Source organism: Crotalus tigris, unplaced genomic scaffold (genome assembly GCF_016545835.1).
Source record: "Crotalus tigris isolate CLP2741 ecotype Arizona unplaced genomic scaffold, ASM1654583v1 scf7180000024338.4412243, whole genome shotgun sequence".
Classification (NCBI taxonomy): domain Eukaryota; kingdom Metazoa; phylum Chordata; class Lepidosauria; order Squamata; family Viperidae; genus Crotalus; species Crotalus tigris.
Window position 1 is genome coordinate 2,105,775 of NW_024100508.1, and position 21,609 is coordinate 2,127,383.

At 43.4% G+C, this 21,609-nt stretch overlaps 1 protein-coding gene across 1 annotated transcript in view; it reads left to right on the plus strand.

Annotated features, from left to right (window-relative positions):
* The window catches only part of LOC120300097 (Fc fragment of IgG binding protein), a 38,270-nt gene that overhangs the window by 14,346 nt on the left and 2,315 nt on the right, over positions 1-21,609 (plus strand). The window contains exons 8-19 of the mRNA XM_039325655.1: positions 262-854; positions 2,184-2,763; positions 3,633-3,823; positions 6,123-6,264; positions 6,950-7,278; positions 9,138-9,711; positions 10,780-11,375; positions 12,352-12,916; positions 14,994-15,586; positions 17,321-17,891; positions 19,718-19,917; positions 20,585-20,962. Of these exons, the coding sequence (XP_039181589.1) occupies positions 262-854; positions 2,184-2,763; positions 3,633-3,823; positions 6,123-6,264; positions 6,950-7,278; positions 9,138-9,711; positions 10,780-11,375; positions 12,352-12,916; positions 14,994-15,586; positions 17,321-17,891; positions 19,718-19,917; positions 20,585-20,962 (5,312 nt within the window). The remainder of the gene's footprint in view (positions 1-261; positions 855-2,183; positions 2,764-3,632; positions 3,824-6,122; positions 6,265-6,949; positions 7,279-9,137; positions 9,712-10,779; positions 11,376-12,351; positions 12,917-14,993; positions 15,587-17,320; positions 17,892-19,717; positions 19,918-20,584; positions 20,963-21,609) is intronic.

Genomic DNA, 21,609 nt, shown 5'->3' on the forward strand with positions numbered 1-21,609 from the left:
AACTTGCCAGTTTCCAGATGTGTAGACTTTAGATCCCAAAATTTTCCAAATAGAATAGCCATTGATGAGAACTCTGGGAATTGAAGACTACACACCTCAACGCTTGTAGGTTGGGAAACACTGCTCTACATCCACTTTCCCTTTTTCTCGCAGACTTCAGAATATATCTGGAAGGCTACTTGGATTGGTGAAAAACAAAGGAAACACCTGAACCAAACTTATAAAAGATGGCCAATATCTTTTCTTATTTTCCCATTTCAGAACTTGTGTGTCCACCAAACAGCCATTATGAACTCTGTTCCAGAAGCTGTCCACAGACATGTGATAGTCTCTATTCCTCTCTGTCCTGCTCCACTTACTGCACAGAAGGTTGTGTCTGTGATGAAGGCTTTGTGCTCAGTGGCGACCGTTGTGTCCCTCTGCATCAGTGTGGCTGCTCCTATCAGGACCAGTATTATATGAGTGGACAGACCTTCTACCCAACCACTAACTGCAATATGGAATGTATGTGCCAAGTTGGTGGAGCTGTCACCTGTCACAAATTCTCCTGTGGGCCTAATGAAGAATGCAAGAAGGTGGATGGAATCCAAAAATGTCACCCAAGGAGTTCAGCCACCTGCTCAGGTTCTGGAGATCCTCATTATCTCACTTTTGATGGAGTCCCCTTTGATTTCCAAGGCACCTGCTCTTACATCCTGGCAAAGACTACCATTGAAAGTGATCTGACTCCCTTTATTGTCACAGCAGAAAATGAACCTTGGGGGAATGGAAAAGTCTCAGTCATTAAGCAAGTATCTGTGGAAGTCTACGGCTTCAAACTGACTCTGATCCATAAGAAAAAGGGCCAGGTCCAGGTCAGTGTTTACTCTGGCATTATCTAATGACTCTATTTATACAACACATTGTCCTCTTAATCTGAAAAAAACAACTTTACAGCTGCATCCATAGATCTTCTACAATCTCTCTAATTTACTTTCACAACGATGCTACAGAATGCATTGATCAAAAACATAGTGGCTGGGGAAAGCTGAAAATGATCTAATAAACTTTTGGATTGGATTGCTTTGAACTCAGGTCTTTCTGGCCCTAATTTGTTCGTTCTAACATTTTCCCATGTAGTTTGCCTTCCTTTGCAAATTGTTCTACCAAATAATATCTCTTCTCCATAGCCCTACAGCCTTGGAATGTTTGAGGTACAGTAGTTAGGCTATAAATTTATACGCTGCCCAGAGCTGCTTTGTCAGGGAGATGGGCGGCATATAGATTTAATAAAAAATAAAATAATAAAGTAAAGTAAAGTAAAAAAGTAAATAATATAATATAATAAAATAAAAGTGTTTCTCAACCTTGACAACTTTAAGAAGAGTGGACTTCATGTCCCAGAATTCCCCAGCCAACATAGCTGATTAGGGAATTCTGGAACTTGAAGTCCGCACATCTTAAAGTTGCCAAGGTTGAAAAGAACTCTGTTCAGGGTTTGCTGTACATGAGAAGAAGAAGATACTATGGAGGCTTTGTAAAAAAAAATCTATTACTGCACAGGAGTGACTTTTTCAGGGAGGGACAATGCAGGTCTCTTTTTCCCAGAGATGAGTTTCATGAAGCCCCAAACCTTCCAAGAAAGTTCCTTTGATACTTTTTAAAGGTAGCGAATGGTTTTGAATGAAATCTTCTAAAAACAGTGAATGGTTTTAAAAGGAGCAAAATAGAAAAGGAAGGAGAATTTCAACACGAAACACGAGGGACCTTCTCAAGGGATGGGTGGAGAGGCCCTTTGGCTGCATTTTGACTGGAGGTTGATTTCTGCCTCTCTTCTATTTGTTTTTAATCCAGGAAGTAAAAAATGTAATTTATTTGGATTAAGAGGGGAAAAAAGGGACTGAGGATTATCAGGCTCAGTATTTTTCTAATTAAATAAGGCATATATTGAATCTGCCCTACTTTGTGAACAGGTGTCGCTGGATCTGAGGGTCTGTTTTGAAATAACTTTCCAAATGTGTGGAATGGAGCACAGATAAACTGTGGTGACCTTTTTGTTGAAAAGGTCAATGTGCATTGATTCCCACATGCCAAGAATGATGGGAAGAACTGGAAATTTTAATGTTCTGCTGTATAGACAGCTCAGATCCCTGAGGCCAAGATGGCGACTGTTCTACCAACTCCTTGTTTACCCTCTCTTCCAGGTGAATGGGGTCTTCCGGTCCCTCCCCATTGAATTTTCTGAAGGACGTCTCAAAGCCTTTCAACATGGCACTAAGGTCCTGATAAAAACCAGCTTTGGCCTTGTGGTGAGCTATGATCTGGTTTACCATGTGAGAATTACAGTCCCAAGCAGCTATCAGAAGCAGGTGCAAGGTCTGTGTGGCAACTACAATGGGATGAAGGATGACGAGTTCATACTTCCCAATGGGAAGAAAACTACTGACGTGGCTGAGTTTGGTGCTTCCTGGAAGGTTTCAGTCCTTGGGGCGGGAGGACCTTGCTCAGACGGATGCTCTGGGAGCAACTGTCCAACGTGTGATGAAGAAAAGAAAAAGATTTTCAAACAGCGCAACTACTGTGGGATCCTCACTGCCTCGGATGGTCCCCTTCATGGTTGCCACAGCAAGGTGGACCCCAGTGTGTTTTCCAACGACTGCATTTATGATTTGTGCCAAAGCAACGGAGACAGCCAGGCTTTGTGCCAAAGCATTCAGAGCTACGTGTCAGCCTGTCAAGAAGCCAAGGTCCTTATCCAGCCGTGGAGAAGTCCATCTTTCTGCCGTGAGTAATATTGAATTCCAGTCCTTAGAGTTATGGAATAGAAGCATTGGAAAGGACTTTGGAGGTCTTCTAGCCCACCCCCCTGCTCAAGGCAGGAGACTTTATTCTATCCCAGAAAAATGGCTATTCAACCTTTTCTTGAAGTGATGGAGCACCCACAATTCTGTAAAGCAAGCTGTTACGTTGATTAATTGTTCTTACTCAGGAAATTTCACATTAGTTCCAGAATAGATCTCTTTTTAATGAACTTCCACACACTGCTTCTTGTCCTGCCCTCTGGTGCTTTACAGAATAGGTCATCCCCTCCTCCCTCTGACAGCGCCTCAAGTACTGATAGACAGCTGTCATGTCACTCCTAATCCTTATCTTCTTTAGGTCAGACTACTGAGTTCTCTTAGCTGTTCATCATACGGTGTAGCCTCCAGACCCTTTATCATCTTGGTTGCTCTTCTCTGTACTCTTTCCAGGGTCTCAGCATCTTATATGAATCGTGGTATCTAGAACTGGAAGCAGTGTTCCAATCTTGTGAATATGCTTTCTTTTCTTTTAAAATATAAATCTAATAGAGAATGCTGGCTGGGGAATTCTGGGAGTTGAAGTCCACATATCTTAAACACTGACCCATAGAATCATCCATTTTGAGGCTAAGCCACCAAAGAACCCTGAGCTCAGATAAAAAGGGACACCACTTTTCCCAGTTCAGCTACCTGTCCCCTTCAGAGAAAAACCTTTTTACAGCCTCAGTTGCTTACTGCATCCGTTTCACATGCCCCCTCCAGAAGACACGATGCAAAGGCTGAAATATGCTATGAAGCAGTTGATATGAATTGTTCTCTCCCGTGTCTCCCCACCCCATCTCTTTCTTTTAGCTTTACATTGCCCTCCCCACAGTCACTATGAGGAATGTGCTGATTTGTGTACTGCTGATTGCTCTGGGCTCCGAATATGTCCTGAAACCTGTGCTGAAGGGTGCCAGTGTGATCTTGGATACTTCTTTGATGGGCTCAACTGCGTCTCGGTGGAGAGCTGTGGATGCTTTGGAAATGGAAGTTATTATAGGGTAAGGCTCCAGTCTTCACTTGAGTGAGATCTTTGCTCCACACAGCCTCATGTCTTTGGAGATGCTCCGTCATCAGGTCCATGGTTGTCCCAAAGCTGCTTTTTCAAAAGACAACTGGACTTTGTTTTTCTTGAAGATATTTCACTTCTCCTCCAAGAAGCTTCTTCAGTTCTGACTTCAGTTCAATCAGAACTGAAGAAGCTTCTTGGATGAGAAGTGATACCTCTTCAAGAAAAACAAAGTCCAGTTGCCTTTTGAAAAAGCAGCTTTGGTCCACCCAGCCTCTTTGCTGCCTGTCCTGGTGAAGTTGTTGGTCAAGTCTTGCTCCAGAGGCTCCTTCCTTCTTTTCTTCTACAAGTATTCCCCAACGTGCAATCATAATTGAGCATGGAATTATAGTCATTAAACAGGTCACAACATGACCATGAACAATTGTACAACCTTTTTTACAGCAATCTTTACATGAATCATCACAGTCTTTAAGCAAATGCAGCAGTCATTAAAAGTTAAATGTTTCCAGACAAAAAAGTCATCAATCATGCTCACATGATTGTGGGATGCTGCTGCAAACAGCCAAAAATGTGCACTGGTTGCCAAACGCCCCAAATGTGGTCATGTGACCATGCAGGGGGCAACCTTTGGAACTTTGAATCCAGGTTGTAAGTAGCTCTGGAGAAGTCCCTTGTGATTTCAAGCAGTTGCTAAGTGACCAATCGTAACGCAAGGACTACGTGTAATGAGCCAACCAAGCCCAGGATTCAACCCTGGGCAAAGCGTTTTCTTCCTTACGTCAAATATCTTTACTTGAAATAGAAATATACAAACAGAGTTAATAAAATATAACTTTGAAATCTCCCTGAAAAATAAATAAGAAAGAAAAAGGGGGGAAGAAAAGGGGAGGAGCTGAAGAATAGAGAAAACAGCAAATGGAAGTTACAGAAAGTAAATATCCCAGAGATAAATCTATTTAAATCCAAAAACAACAACAATAATAATAATAAGTTGGAAGGGACCTTGGAGGTCATCTAGTCCAACCCCCTGCTCAGGCAGGAAACCCTATACTATTTCAGAGAAATGGCTGTCCAGTCTCTTCTTAAAAACTTCCAGTGTTGGAACATTCACAGCTTCTGGAGGCAGGTTGTTCCACTGGTCAATTGTTCTGTCAGGAAGTTTCTCCTTAATTCTAGTTTGATTCTCTCTTTCGTTAGTTTCCATCCATTGCTTCTTGTCCTGCCTTCAGGTGCTTTGGAGAATAGCTTGATTTATCCAGGTAGTCCTCATTTAGCAACCACAATTGGGACCAGCAACGCTGTTGTTAAGTGAAGCAGCTGCACTGATGATTTTACTTCAGTTTTCCTTTGCTTTATAGACCTGCAAAGGTCACAAATGCAAAGATCGATTGCAAAATTATTTTTTTCATCACTGTCATAAACACAAACAGTCACAGGTATGTTGCTAAAGGAGGACTACCTGTATAGCAAAAGAGCGGCAAGAAATTCAAAACCTTGGATGATTATAGGAGAGCTATAAGACCTAAAGAATAATAGAGGAGGTATCAGATGGTCCTCTTTGAGAACATCTTACACCGGAGAGCTACTCCTAAGAAGGCCAGCTCTTAATTTGCTATCATAGCGTAGGAGGCTTTCTTATTTTGAATGTATTTCTATGTCACTGAGCCCAGATTCTTGAGTTTTTCCGCCTCCTGGAACAATAAGGATATTCAATATCATAGACCAGTGGTGGCGAATTATGGCACACGTGCCAGAGGCGGCACTCAGAGCCCTCTCTATGGGCACGCGCACCATCACCCCAGCCCCGCCTCCCCTTGTGGTCCCCTCCTTACCAGCAACCCCCCTAGAGGAGAGTCGCCCCTGGGCATGGCCCGCGCGGAGCAGTGCAGCCAAGGACATGGCAGCCAGGCAGCGGGGACAAGACTCCACCCTTGCGCCCTGTCACGTGCAGTTGATGCTTTGGGGCGCGGGTGGAGGGCATAGCCACTGTGGTGCTGCCGGGCCTCCTGGGCAATCTGCAGTGGGCCATGGAGGCGGTGAATGGCCTTGCGGGTGGGCGGGGAAGGGGGGGTGGAACGGAGGTGGGAGGGGTAGGGAGGGGCGGAGCAGGCGGGATGGGGAGGAGCTGTATTTTTGGGCCCTCGGTCTCTAAAAGGTTCACCATCACTGTCATAGACAGAACAGAGAATTGTGCTACACAATCACCTTCTGTTCCATGATGGGAGCTTAAAAAAAGCTCACTGGAGGCTAAGCCTGCTGAATGCTCCCTTTCTTCCATGCCTTCTCAGCCCAACGAGATGGTCCTGCTGAACGAATGCCAGCAAATCTGCCAGTGCATCCCTGGGAAGGGCCTTGTGTGCAAATCTTACCACTGTTCTTCTGAGGAAGACTGCAGGGTCCAGGATGGGATTGTGAGCTGCATCAATAAAGGTAACAGAGTCAAGAGCTACGTTTGCACATGCTAGCTGCTAATCCCAAATCATCAAAACACAATGTGTTCACATCATATAATATTGTGTCCAACTAAATAAAGCGAGTGTTGACTTAGCGCGGTGACCTGTGTCCCACAATATGCCAAAACAATGTGTCATGGTTGACTTGCTACGCAGCCCTGCTGCAACCAGACAACAGTAACAGGAGGGGGGGGGGAAGGGAAGGCATTTAAATGGAGGGAACTCTGGAATGCAAGTGTGCTGCCTGGAAGCGTGAGACAGACCCAAAGTCATCAGCTATGAACCTCTGAAGCGGACAGGCCATTCCCAAAACTCAAGCAAGTGCAACTGATTGGTGGACAATGGACAATGGAAGGTCCTGGGGGGAAAAGGAAAAAAAATTACTATGCTGTTTTGCACGCAAAATCGTCAGAACTGGTTTTTCTACTTCTGTACCCATGTGGCTTTTCAGTTAAAGTTATACTCTTGGAGGAAAAAATGTCCCAGATGTTTCTTTCACTGTTTAACACAGAGGGATGGATGACACAATGGTTAGTTTCCAAGAACGTACTGACCCACTACTACTTTTTGCAGTATCATTGTAGCTTTAAATGGTCACTAAATTAATTGTAAGTCAAGGACTACCTGTGCTATGTTTGATTTTGTGTCTTTTCTTCTGTTAGATCCATGCAAAACCTTACAGTGTCGGACCAAAGAAACATGTAAGGTAAAGAATGGCAAAGCCTCATGTGTCCCGACTTACAATGAGACCTGCTTTGCCTGGGGAGAACCACACTATCACACTTTTGATGGGTTGAAGGTGGACTTCCAAGGGACTTGCACTTACACCCTGGCCAAGTATTGTGGCAATGACACCAGGCTGGTCCCATTTGTGGTGGATCAGAAGAATGAAAACCGGGGCAGGCAGGATGTCTCTTTTGTGCGGCTGACCAATATCTATGTCTACGGATACAACATCTCCATCCGCCGGAGGCACTCGGGCAAAATCTGGGTGAGTTTGGTTTTTTTATTTTATTTTTTTGCAGTGAAATTGAGGTAGCATCAGGACATAGTCTGAAGGAATCTTTGGGATAGGCAACCTCTGAGTGATGATGAAGACACTGTGCAAAGGTAAGCATGGAAACACTGGAAGTTTTTAAGAAGAGATTGGACAGCCATTTGTCTGAAATGGTATAGGGTTTCCTGCTTGAGCAGGGGGTTGGACTAGAAGACCTCTAAGGTCCCTTCCAAATGATTCTATTCTATTCTATTCTACTCTACTCTACTCTACTCTACTCTACTCTACTCTACCCTACCCTACTCTATTCCATATTGTCTATTTTATTCTCTCTTCCATATTGTCTATTCTATTCTATTCTATTCTATTCTATTCTATTCTATTCTATTCTATTCTATTTGTGATCTTCTCTTGAAATATTATTCTGACCTTCCATCCAGCTTGCACAGGGAGTCCTCAACTTACAACAGTTTGTTCAATGACCATTCAAAGTGACAACAGCACTGAAAAATGTGACTTATGACTGTTTTTTATAATTACAACCTTTGCAGCATTCCCAGGATCATGTGATCAAAATTCGGATGCTTGGCAGCTAGTTCATATTTAATGAGCATTGCTGTGTTCCTAGGTCACGTGATCCCCTTTTGCAACCTTCTGACCAGCAAAGTCAATGAGGGAAGTGAGAGTCACTTAACAGCCTTACACAACTTATCAATCAAAGTGATTCACTCAACAGTCGTGGCAAGAAAGGTTGCAAAATGGGGCAAAGCTCACTAAACAAATGTCTCACTTAACTGCAGAAATGTTGAGCTCTGTTGTGGTCCTGGAATTTTAGGATCATCTCCCAACCCCATGCTGCCCATGTCCAGCCCCGCTTAGCTTTTTTTGAGATCAGCTGAGCTTGGCCAGGTTCTGGCACCTGATATGCGAAGCCAGTCCAAAAATGTGACTTGATCATCACATTCTGAATGCAAAGTAGGCCGGTTCAAGGTGACCCAGATTCACTTTGACAAATGCATGCGGCAGAGACAACATAATTCACTGAAGGAAAAAGGCAGCACCGGACTCTTTGCTTAGGCGAGGCCTTTGTGGGGGCCTTGAAGCTTCTCCATGATGGACACCAAAGCCAGAAGAGGCCTTGGCCAACCTAAACTGCATTCTGGGTCAGTTTCCATGATTTTTAGAAGGTACCATGAAAATTCATCCTATACAGGTAGTCCTCGACTTACAATCACAACTAAGCCCAACATTTCTGTTGCTGAGACATTTGGTAAGTGAGTTTTGCCCCATTTTATGAACTCTCTTGCCACAGTTGTTAAGTGAATCCCTGCAGCTGATAAGTTAATAACCCGGTTGTTAAGTGAATCTGGTTTCCCCATTGACTTTGCTTGTCAGAAGGTCACAAAAGGAGATCAACGTAACCTTGGGGTGCAGCAACAGCCATCAATATGAAACTGTTGCCAAGTAGCTGGATATTGATCACGTGATCATGGGGATGCTGAGATGGTTGCAACTGTGAAAAACGGTCATCAGTCACCGTTGTAACTTTGAACGCTCACTAAGCGAACTGTTGTAAGTTGAAGATTACCTGTATTCAGTTGTATTAGCCACAATAATTCAGATAGCCAGGCGGTTCAAATGAAGACTGATTGTAGGCTAATACTTTCTACTAATGGGGACAGCAAATTAGCAGTAGATCAGGGTCAATGGAATTCAAGATGGGCTCGACTTAGATCTCTTGTGGGCACGAAGGGACTCATGATTGATGACCCCCTCCCTTGGGCCGAGCCTGGTCATCTCCTCCATCTGTGTACATGCATTATGGATGTGTATATGTGTGTTTTAAAACACAGCTGAATGGTGTCATCACAAACTTGCCTGTGACCCTGGAGGATGGGAAAATCCATCTTTTCCGGAGAGGTGTGAGTGCCATCGTGCAAACCGACTTTGGACTGGTAGTATCTTTCGATGGGGCGTCCCTCTTATCCATGACCCTCTCCAGCAGCTACTACGGTTCCCTCTGTGGCCTCTGTGGGAATTTCAACCAAAACCCAAAGGATGACATGATGACAGCTGCAGGGGACAAGGTGAATTCGGTGGTGGCGTGGGCCACAAGTTGGCAAGTGAAGGATCGCGACCCTTTCTGCTGGCATTACTGCAAGGGCAACTGCCCCACTTGTGAGGAGAGCAAGCAGCAACTCTTTGGAAGTGACAAATTCTGTGGGCTCATCACCAGGTTGGAGGAGGGTCCCTTCCAGAAATGCCACCCCAAATTAAACCCTGATGACTTTTTTGACAGCTGCATTTATGACGTCTGTCTCAACGGGGGTGCCAAGAGCATTCTGTGCAAAGCTCTAGAGGCTTATGCAACTAACTGCCGCACGAAAGGTGTGATCATTACAGACTGGAGAACACAAAGCGGTTGTGGTGAGTACAAGTCAGTAGAGTGGCATGAGGGAAAATCAAACCCTCGTATTTCCCCCCCCCCTTTGGAAAGGATGGGCTTATTTATTGGATGGGGAGCACACCACTTTGCAGCCAATTCATTGCTGATACACTTGTGCAAGTGTGGCATCATAAAGATAGGGCAGCCCAGATTTGCACACCAGGGCTAATTGTGAAACTCCTGCCACCCCATTCAACAGAAAGCAAGAGTCTTCTTGGGTTTCCTGTAACAAAAGTTATTGAAGAGGACAGTTATAGAATTCTCAGCAATTGGCAGAATTCTGTCTAGAATCCAGTTCATCATTGAACTAGTTAAGCAAAAGATTTCTTTAGTCAGATCTCTGGGGAAACAGGCAAGTTCATTGTTCTCTGAACTAGTATACATAGAATGTCCAGGTGGCCTCGATGTGAACGATGCTGTTATACTAAAATGTGAGATAATATGTAATATAAGAATCAATTTGGTCTAGTGGTTAAAGAATCTGGCTAGAAACACAGGAGATGTGAGTCCTGGTCCCATTATAGGCTTGAAAGTAATTGGATGACTTTGGACCAATCACCAGGAATCTGTGAGTTCTAGTCCTGCCTTAGGGATGAAAGTGGCTGGATGAGTTTGGACCAATCATCAGGAATCTGTGAATTCTAGTCCTGCCTTAGGCACGAAAGTTGACTAGATGACTTTGGGTCACTTTCTCTTGGCCCAACTTACTGACTTGCTGTGGGAAAAATAGGAGGAAGGAGTATTAGGTGTTCGCCATCTTGAGATATTTATGAAAATAAATTATTAAAAATTATAAAAATAATAAAGGCAGGATAAAAAAGGAAAGGAAAGGAAGTGTAGGGAAAGGAAAGGGAAGGGAAGGGAAGGAAAGGAAAGGAAAGAAAGGAAAAGGAAGGGAAGGGAAAGGGAAGGGATAGTAAATACATGAACTGGTTGGTAGAGTTTACTACTTTGGGTAGGCCTGCCCTGCTATGCAACCCACACTGATGGCATTGGCTTTCTGTCTATTTGACTTACTGAAAAGTCCTTACTCTGCTCCTTCTTTCCAGCTTTGCCCTGTCCTGAGAACAGCCACTATGAGGTCTGTGGAAGTGGCTGCCCAAACACCTGCTCTGAGCGATTGGCTTCCACATCTTGTGAGATGCCCTGTGTGGAAACCTGCCAATGCAATGAAGGCTACGTGCTCAGTGTAGATAGATGTGTCCCTGTGGGGAGTTGTGGCTGTACCTACAATAGCCTCTACTACAAACCGGAGCAGGAATTTTGGGGGGATGAGAACTGCACCTCTCTCTGCAGGTGTGACCCCAAGATAGGCATCGTAGTATGTGAGCCAGCCAGCTGCAAGGCTAACGAAATATGCAGCATAGTCAATGGCATCCAAGATTGCCATGCTATCAGCTTTGCCACATGCACTGTAATGGGGAATCATCACTATGTCACTTTTGATGGGCAGAAATATGACTTTACTGGCACTTGCCTCTACCAGCTGGCTGGCTTCTGTGCCAAGGATCCTGCTCTCACCCCATTCACCATCAAGATCCAGAACAGCCAAGGCAAGAAGATCTTGCCCTTTTCTTCTGTTATGATCTTGGAAGTCTATAATATGATCATTACCATCAGCCAGGAGCATCCTGACACCATCCAGGTAGGAGGCTGGTCATACTCTGCTCCTGTAATACAGGTCATCCTAAACTTATGACCATTAGTTTAGTGACTGTTCAAAGTTATAACATCACTGAAAACAAAAATACTTACAAACAGTTATCATACATATGACCGTAGCAACAGCCTGACAATCAGTGATCAAAATTCAGGCACTTGCAAGCAAGCTCGTATTTACAGCAGTTACAGCATCCCAGAGTCACTGAGCTCTGGTGGCACAATAGTTAGAATGCAGAATTGCAGGCTGACTCTGCCTACTGCCAGCAGTTTGATCCTGACCAGCTCAAGGTTGACTCAGCCTTCCATTCTTCTGTGGTTGGTAAATGAGGACCCAGATTGTTAGGGACAATAAGCTGACTCTGTAAACCACTTAGAGCAGGGGTCTTCAAACTTGGCCCTTTTATGACTTGTGGATTTCAACTCCCAGAATTCCTCAGCCAGGTATGCTGGCTGAGGAATTCCTGGAGTTGAAGTCCACAAGTCATAAAAGGGCCAAGTTTGAAGACCCTTGGCTTAGAGAGTGCTGCAAAACACTATGAAGCGGTATATAAGTCTGAGTGCTATTGCCATATGATCACCATTTGTAATCTTCTCAGCTGGCTTCCAACAAGCAAAGTCAGTGGTGGAAGCCGGATTCACTTAATGACCACATGTTTCACTTACCATTGTAGTGATTCATTTAACAACCTGGCAAAAAGGTTGTAAAATTGAGCATTACTTAACTATTGTCTTGCTTAACAACAAAAATTGTGGTCTCAGTTGTGATAGTAAGTCGAGGACTATCTGTAATATTATGTTAGCTTGTCCTAAAGAAGCATTGCAGTGAGTGTTTTAATGGCACATTTTATTCCTTATAAGGATGTTATGGGCTGGAGCCTCTCTTAAATATGGTCGCAGATGTTTCTCTGGGATGGTACCCTTTGTTTTCAATTTTGATAATATTCTCTCTCTTTCTATAGGTTGATGGAGTATTAGTGGACTTGCCCTTCTACTATGAAGACAAGATCCAGGCCTACCTTAGTGGAAATCATCTCCTTATCAAGACAGAGTTTGACCTTTTCGTGATCTTCAGTTGGAATAGACTAGTTCACATCAGAGTTCCTGGCAACTATCTCAAAGCAATTTGTGGTCTCTGCAATAACGGCAGCCAAAAACCTGGTAGAGAGTTTACCATGAAGAATGGGATGCCAGCAGCCAATTTTATACAGTTTGCTGATAGCTGGAAAGAAGGAGAGATCCTTGGTTGTGTGAATGGGTGTACCAGCAATTGCCCAGGTTGCAGTGAAAATGAGAAACAGATCTACAGGAAAGACCACTACTGTGGGATCCTCTCCAGAAAAAATGGACCATTCAGGCATTGCCACACGGCCATCGACTCAGCTCCTTATCTTGATTCTTGTGTCTTGGATGCCTGTCTGTACAAAGGCCACCAAAGCATCTTGTGCGATGCCATTGCAGCATATGCAACGGTGTGCCAAGCACTGGGCATCCAGATTGACCAATGGCGGTTGGCTTCCTTTTGCAGTAAGTATTAGAGCGATATTTCTCAACCTTGGCAACTTTAAGACCTATGGACTTCTGAATTCTGAGAGTTGGAGTCCATAAGTCTTAAAGTTGCCAAGGTTGAGAAACGTTGTATAAGAGAGATGTTTGCAAGGGAAGGTCAAAGAAAGAAGCTAAACAATCCTTCTCCAAACCAAACTAGTTCTGAAATGTTTAAAATGCATTTTTTGTATATTTTTTAAAATGAATATAGCATCAGCTGGAGGGGGAATTTACCATTGGGTGGAAGGTGAGTTAATCCTTTCCTCCAGGGCTTTGATACTTGGAAAGAAATTTCCCTCTTTGATGGTGCTATTTGAGAGAGAAAGAGAGAGAGAGAAAGAGAGTGAGAGAGAAAGAGAGAGAAAACATTATTTATTTAACCATTTTTGGGCTGCTTTTCATTGAAAGTAATCCCAAAGCAATGTACAATGAATCAACCCAACAAATCCTTCTGTTTAATGTTCTTTCTATTACAAAGAAGTGAAGCATAAATATACATGTAACAATAGCTGTAGTTTAGGTTGCCTGGGACAGTCTTTTTTATTTCTGATCATAAATAAGGAAGTAACAATGATCACCACCATCGTTACAATAAAAATATGGACGATTGTACCGTCTTCTGGCTGGATGAAAAAGAACTTGTATGACTGTGTAGATCTTTGAAGGAACGCCTTCCTTTGATGGAGGCAGGAAGAGGCATGCATAGGAGAGGATCAAAATCTTCAAGAGTTGAGCCATGGCATCACAATTGAAGCCCTGCTTCTTTGGCACAAAAGGGCAGGGGCTTTAAATCACAATAATACACTTGGGTCCTGCAGCTCTTGAGTCACAGAATCATAAAATCGTAGGGCTGGAAGGGACTTTGGAGGTCTTCTAGTCCAACCCCCTGCCCAAGGCAGGAGTCCTTATACCATCCCAAACAAGCGGTGTCCAATCTTTTCTTGAAAACCTTCACCAATGGAGCACCCAATTCCTTCCCCCAGAAATCTCTTATGGAGGCCCAAGCAAAGCATCAAACAAAACAGCTTTGCAAAGCAACATGACCTTCTCACTTCTAAGCAAGGGTAGGATGAATATAATCTCTTCAGCACCTACCACCAAACAGCTAAGGTGCCCTCTTGAGCTCTGCAGTTTTCAGGAAGCTGCCAACTTGAGGGAGAAGCGATAGTTCAACTTAGCCCTGCTTAATTTAACCGGAGTGTGAGATGCTTTGCACAGGTCTGGCAAAACTCCCACAAGCTGTCAAACTCAGGAGTCCTTCCTGCAAAGTCAACACAGATCCTATAACGTGAAAGGAGATTCTGAATTTGTTTCAGTTGCTATTTATAAGCTGGTTTCTCACACCACGCCAAGTTGTGATGGAGTTGGCTCACTTTGGGCTTCCTACCTTATGTGAGTACATATATTGTTTGCAGATAATGAATTATGGCTTAGCTTATCATCGTATTATTGGAGCCAGGAATGAAGGTCTGGGAGGTACATTAGCAATCAGCTTCCTGCGCCCCCCCCAACCATACCCCCTGCCCAATGCAGGATCCACTAATCTAGTATTCCAAGAGATTATCACCTGGCCTCAATGCAAGCACTATCAGCAAAAGGCAGGCTGCCATCTTTCAAAATAGTTTGTTCCATGGTTGAGGAGCTCTTACTGTCATGAAATGTTTCCTGGTGTTCAACTGGAATTTACTTCCTTGTAATTTAAACCCATTGTTTCTCTCCTGTCTTCTGGAACAACTCACTCCGTCTCCAGTTCTAGAGATTGTTCAGATTCTACCATCTATTACTGCAGTCATTTCTTCTCCAAGCTAAAATACTCACCACCTCCAACTGTTTTTAAGATCCTTTAACTCTTGATGGCTCTCCACTGAATGCACACATCAGTTATACAATATCCTTTCTAAAATGTCATGTCCCAAACCGGATGCAATATTACGAGGCATTTGTGGAAAACTGTTGCATGACCCCAAATAATTTGTTGATTTGTTGACTACGATTCAACAAATCATAGTCAAACAAACCATACATGATCCTCACAATATTCAATTGTTTCTTTCAGGTCCTTCCTGCCCCCGCAATTCTCACTATGAACACTGTGGAGATGGCTGTCCTGTGACCTGTCATGGCCTCTCAGCCCCTGATGAATGTGAGACATCCTGCAAAGAAGGCTGCTATTGCAATGCTGGGTTTGTCCTGAGTGGAGATGAGTGTGTCCCAATAGGGGAATGTGGTTGTCTATACCAGGACAGGTATTATAAAAAGGGTGATGAATTTTACCCCAGTGCCTCTTGTGAAGACAAATGTCGTTGTGGAGAAAATGGTGCCGTAGCATGTCAGAAGGTCTTTTGTGGGGCTCAACAGCAATGCAGGATTGAGAACGGGAAGCCAGGTTGTCATCCTCGTGGCTGGGGCAAATGCAGTGTGACCAGTGGAAGCCACTACCTCACTTTGGATGGAGAGACCTTTAACTTCCTGGGGTCTTGTTCTTACACTTTGGTCGAAGTCTGTGACGGGGATCCTGAGTTGGTCCATTTCTCAGTGGTGGTGGAGAACGAGAGCAATCAGGAAGGCAAAGTCGTGCCAAAGATGGTTGTCATCACTCTTCGAGGTTATGTCATCAGACTTGTGAGAGGAATCACCTGGCAAGTTCAGGTAGGTCTTCTTTCCTGTCCAGCAGGGCATTTCCTACTGCTTATGTCCACTTCTTTAAACGAACTAGCCATGGTGGCACAATAGGCTAACTCTGTCCACAGCCAGAAGTTTTATCCTCACTGGCTCAAGGTTAACTCGGCCTTCCATCCTTCTGAGGTCGATAAAATGAGGACCCAGATTGTTGGGTGCAATAGGCTGACTCTGTAAACCGGTTCGAGAGGCCTGTAAGGCACTGGGAAGTGGTATATAAGTCTAAGTGCTTTTGCTATTTCTATTGCTATACTGCAAAGATGCTGTTGCGTGCATGCAGCATGTCTAACCTCTTTCCCTTGGATGATGCTCAGCTTCTAACACCAATTCTTTCTCTGGTCCAATGAATCAATAAGGAATCCAAGAAGGTTGCATGAGAAAGCTCATAAGAAACATCCACTGCTAAGATTCTCAGGCTCTCTCAAATTTGGAGCCCCCTCCTAACTTCTGAAGGTGTACAGTATTTATCTAGCATGGATAGCAAGCACCTTGTGGTTCTAGCAGTTTCAATTTCCCACATAGTGATACCGCTGCTAGGAGAGGATTCCCATGCTATTCATCATCAATGGACGCTGATTTTAGCTGTTTTGTGTAGCTCATTCATCAGATTTCAAGACTTGCAGATTGGTAGAGTCTGTCTCCCCCTTCTGTCGATTTCTCTATCTACTTGCTGTTTCATGGAGCTAGGAAGCCTGTTGTGCTTCTCAAAATCAGAGATTTCAAGGTCATTTCCATGCTGGAGATTTATAGCATCTTCTAAACTTCATCCAACCTTAGTTGTGTCCAAATAACAGTAATGCGGACAGGCTCTTTCTCACTTCAGTGATGGCTGAGTGTTTCGCTGAAACGAATAGTGCAGAAACGACTCAAGTTGTATGAAAGAGTGTAAGCCAGAGCTGAGCGCAAATGGCCTTTCTAAATTCTACAAAGCAACCTGAGGAGCAATATAAAGGGAGACAGATTTTTTTAAATTTCTCCAGGGTGAGATTTCCCCCTTTGTGAAGAAAATTGCACTGCTAGTAAAAAATAACAACAACAAAAAAAACTCAAATGGGAGGAGTCCTCCCATCATAGCTTTCTTTGAAATTTAAATATCAAGATGCTGGAGAGAGGATTGTACAATGAAGGGCAAACGATTCACAAATATGTCAGGGCTATCTCATAGTAAATTAAATGCGAGAAAACCATCCTCCACCCATCACAGTTTCAATAAAATGATCTTCTGCTCTGGGGAAAAAAATATAAAATCAATTTTCCTTTCTTGAACAAAATTAGAATTTTGAGGGGAAAAAAATCAGGATATTTTTTTTCTGAGGCTGACACTAAGGAAAACACATCATTTGCTCTTTGGAGCTAGTTTAATTATGTTTTTCTTTCCCCTGGGAACATGTGAAGATGGGCTGTGTCTATCTGTTCAAGAGACCCAATTTGCTGTAGTGGTTAAAGTGCTGGCCTAGAAACCAGGAGACGGTGACTTAGTTATGAAAGCTGACTGGGTGACTTTGGGTCAGTCACTCTGTCCCAGTCCAATCCATTCCACTGGGCTATTGTTGTGGGAACATAGGAGGAAGAAGTTGTGTTATGCATGTTCCTCACCTTGAGTTACTTATAAAAGTAATAAAGGTGGAAGAAAGAAAAACTAATACATATTAAATCTTCACGTTAGTTAAATCTCACATGGATTTTTCTCTTCTTTTGGCATAGGTGAATGAAGAAGCTTATACGCTGCCACTCGTGATAAAGAGAAGATCAATTTTAATCCATCAAGAGGGGAAGAACATTGTGGTCCAGACCAACTTTGGTTTCAAGGTTCTCTATGATTCTTCCCAATACATCCTTGTGATCGTCCCTAGCACATATCAAGGAAAAGTATGTGGCTTGTGTGGCAACTTCAACGGGGAGAGACGAGATGAATTCCAGCTGCCTGATGGAAGCAGCACCTCCAATGTGACCATGTTTGGAGCCTCCTGGAAAGTGTCAGCGGGACACCTCCGTTGTGCTGATGACTGCAGGCAGAACTGTCCCTCCTGCAAAGCTGCCGAGATCAGACCATATCAGATGGAGAGTTCCTGTGGGCTGATCAAGGCCCCCTCAGGCCCTTTTGAAGCCTGCCATCTCCTGGTGAAGCCTGAAGAACATTTTAATTTCTGCCTGTATGAAATGTGTGCTGCACACGGAGCCAAAGAGGCTCTTTGCCAAAGCCTGCAGGCCTATGTAGCTGTCTGTCAAGCAGCAGGAGCCACTATCAAGAGCTGGAGGACGGCTGCCTTTTGCCGTGAGTTGAGAAATGAACCCGCTTCTGCTATGCTCAATCACTGATCTAGACCTGGAGCTGTGTAGGATCCTTTGACTCCTTTGCTTTTATATCTCATTTATCCCCCATTTATCCTGAAAATCTCTAGTAGTTAGAGTGTTGCACTCAAATTCAAGAAGCCCAAGTTCAACCCCACTTTAACTTTAACAGGGAACCATCCCTTTGAGTCCTCAATTTATGACCATTTGCCTAATGACTGTTTGAAGTTACCACGGCGCTGAAAAACATGACTTATGATTGGTCCTCAGACTTACATATGTTGCAGCATCCCCTTGCTCACATGAACAAAATTCTGGCACTTGGCACCCAGTATGTATTTGCAATGGATGCAGCATCCTGGGTCATGTGATTGTTATTTGCAACCTTCGGGGGGGGGGAGGATTTCCAACAAGCAAAGTCAATAGAAGAAGCCAGATTTGCTTACTCTTGGCCTAATTTGCTCAACAAGCATGGCAAAAAGGTCATAAAACTGGGCACGGTTCACATAGCATCCGCATCACTTAGCAACAGAAATTCTGGTCCCAGATATGCTCATAAGTCGAGAATTATCTATAGGCATTAGAAAAATTAAATGGGGTAGGGAAAGAAAACCACACAGGCAGTCCTGAAATTAAATTCGAAGGATGCTTCAGTAGAAGAGGTCTCCTTGGCTTGACCCAACTCTATGATCTATAAATTTTATTTATTTATACTATTTATCTATTTAAATGTTTAAATAGCCACCTACCTTGTGCCAAATGCTGGGCAGGTCCCAGCCAAGAGATAAAACCACATCTATTGTACAATAAAATATCATGAAGCCAAAACTATTAAACCCAAAAGATTTGGCACCATGCATCCCACAAGGGGTTTATCTCACAAAACTCACCTTATCCCAGGTCTTGAGTGCTTTTTGAAAGTTTAAAAACAGTTTAACCTTAAAATTATAAGTGTAGCAACCAATGAACTCCTTTTCCTTATTTGTGACTTACCTTGTCTTCTCTGCCTGCTTTATCTTATCTTTGATAGGACCATTATCAGCCAATGGCAGTCCAATTTATCTTTGCTTTTCACCTTTCTCTGATCGCATAAAGATAGTTTAGCTAACCACTTTTTTAATATGCCAAAGAGCTCCTTTATTATCTGTTCCTTTAGCACAGGAGTGGTAAATCTTTTGCTTCTGAGGATCATCTTTTCTCAGTGATAATCTACAGGAGTCTCATGGTAGATGAAGATGTAGCAAAGTTTTAGTGAGATATAGAGTCAGGTTCAATTTCTCATGTCTGTATGGACAACAGTCACTATCTTCTTCCAGGACATTCCAGTATGGGCTTATTGTTGTTGCTGTTGTTATTATTATTATTATTCATCGCACAGTCAGCCAGATGTTCAGACTGGATTTGAAATGTTTGTTTAGCTACCAAGTCCTTACCAAAGATAGGGATAGGCAGATGTGAATGTTTGAATTGACGGTATTACAGATATTATCATCATCATCATCATCATCATCATCATCATCATCATCATCACCACCACCACCACCACCACCCTCTTCTTTCTTCTAAGCAGCTGATTACAGGAAAAGGAGAAAGCATTCTCACTAAAGATAGAATCGGATCTCCTGCAGAGAGTTTTGAAATTAGGCTTAGGATCTCATTAAGTTAGTCAATTTGCCCACATTAGATAATTGTAATGTAGATATTCAGCCCCTATTACACATGCAATTAAGCTATCTCCTTCCTCAAAGCATGAAAATCATGGACACTTTATACTGAAGTTCTCTAATTCTGCTTTCCTTCTTTCCTCAGCCTTAACTTGCCCACACAACAGCCACTATGAGTTGTGTACCAGATCCTGTGATTTTACCTGTGCTGGACTATCTTCTCCCATCCAATATACTGAGAAATGCTTTGAAGGCTGCCAGTGCAATGATGGCTACGTTTCTGATGGGGAAAAGTGCATATCCATGGACAACTGTGGCTGTGTACATCATGGACGCTATATGAAGGTTAATACTGAAACTGTTCTTAGCTGTTTCATGAATGTGCAGAGCTATAATGGTGCTAAGAGAAGAGGCACAAGAAGCTCTTTTACTCCAATGCACACACTGTATGGGTGTAATAAAAACACTGAACCGAGATGCTGCAAAATAAGCATTTCCTGCTTGCAAACTACTTGTCCCACAATTTGAGAATCTGTAGTGGCCTCATCTTTCCTTTCCCTGTGGATTGGGATGGGCTAATTAGAGGGGCTTCTTTTCCCAACTGGAAAGTGACACAGAGTCTGCCACAGGAGTATGCAGAGGAAGGATACAGAGGAGCATCACTTGATTTATATCTTGATATGCCAACAACAACAACAAAAAAGCCACCGTATACAACCTTGGCAACTTTAAGACTTGTGGACTTCAGTTCCCAGAATTCCCCAGCCAGCTATGTTGTTGTTAGGTTGGCTGGGGAATTCTGGGACTTGAAGTTCACAAGTCTTAAAGTTGCCAAGATTGGACAGTCCTGGTTTAGATGAACAGGCCATCTCGTTAAGGGTGTAAGTGTAAAATGTCAGCTTTTTTGATGTGAGGTGAAATCTCCATGTTCATCTGACAGAGGTTTTAAAAGAATCATTTCCAGGGCATTGATAGTTATGAATTATTTTTGTTTGTCCATATTCTGCCTTAGGCTGAAGAAAGCATTCACTCCAGGGATTGTTTGGAAAAATGCACCTGCCATGTGTCAGGCCAGCTTGTCTGCAACAAAACCAGCTGCCCCAAAGGGGAGGTTTGTGCACTTCGAAATGGCCGACATGGTTGCTTCAAGCAGGAAGCAGAATGTCACCTCACTTTAGAAGCAGAACTGACCACCTTTGATGGTGCCTCTGGGACAATACTTTATGACGGTGCCTATGTGATGGCCTCTCTCTGTGATGAAGCAGCCCAGATGTGGTTTCGGCTAGTGGTGGATTTCAGGAGCTGCAATGGTAAAATGAGCTCTGTTTCTGCAGTCTACATCTTCTTCCAAGAGGCTGTTCTTGCTATCAACCAAGACAAGGAAGCTTGGGTAAGAAAGGCTGAGTTGATGGTTTGTGGTGCTGGAAGCAAAGGCAACTTGTGGAAGAGTTAAACACATTACCTCAGTGTTTCTCAACCTTGGCAGCTTTACGTTGGCTGGCTGGGGAATTCTGAGAGTTGAAGTCCACATATCTTAAAAGCTGCCAAGGTTAAGACACACTGCCTGAGTCAGGGGTAGGCAATCTTGGTTCTTTTGTGGGCTTCAATATCCAGAATTCCTGAACCAACCATGCTGACTCAGGAATTCTGCGAGTTGAAGTCCACAAGTCATAAAAGAACCAAGGTTGCCTACCCTTGGCCTAAGTGAATTTGGATTTCATCCCTATGCCTACACCCTAGCCTACTACAGATAGTGCTTGACTTACAACTACTCATTTAGTGACTGTTCAAAGTTACAATGGCACTGAAAAAAGTGACTTACAGCCTCTAATCATACTTACAACCAGTGCACCATCCTCCTAGTCATGTGATCAAAATTCAGGTACTTGGACGTGATATGTATTGATGACCGTTACAGGTCATGTGATCTCCATTCTTGACCTTCACAGCCAACTTCCTTCAGGCAAAATCAATGGGAGAAGCCCATTGGGGGGGGGTTCCCCCCTTTTTTGATGGGAGGAATTTTGAAGGCATGTT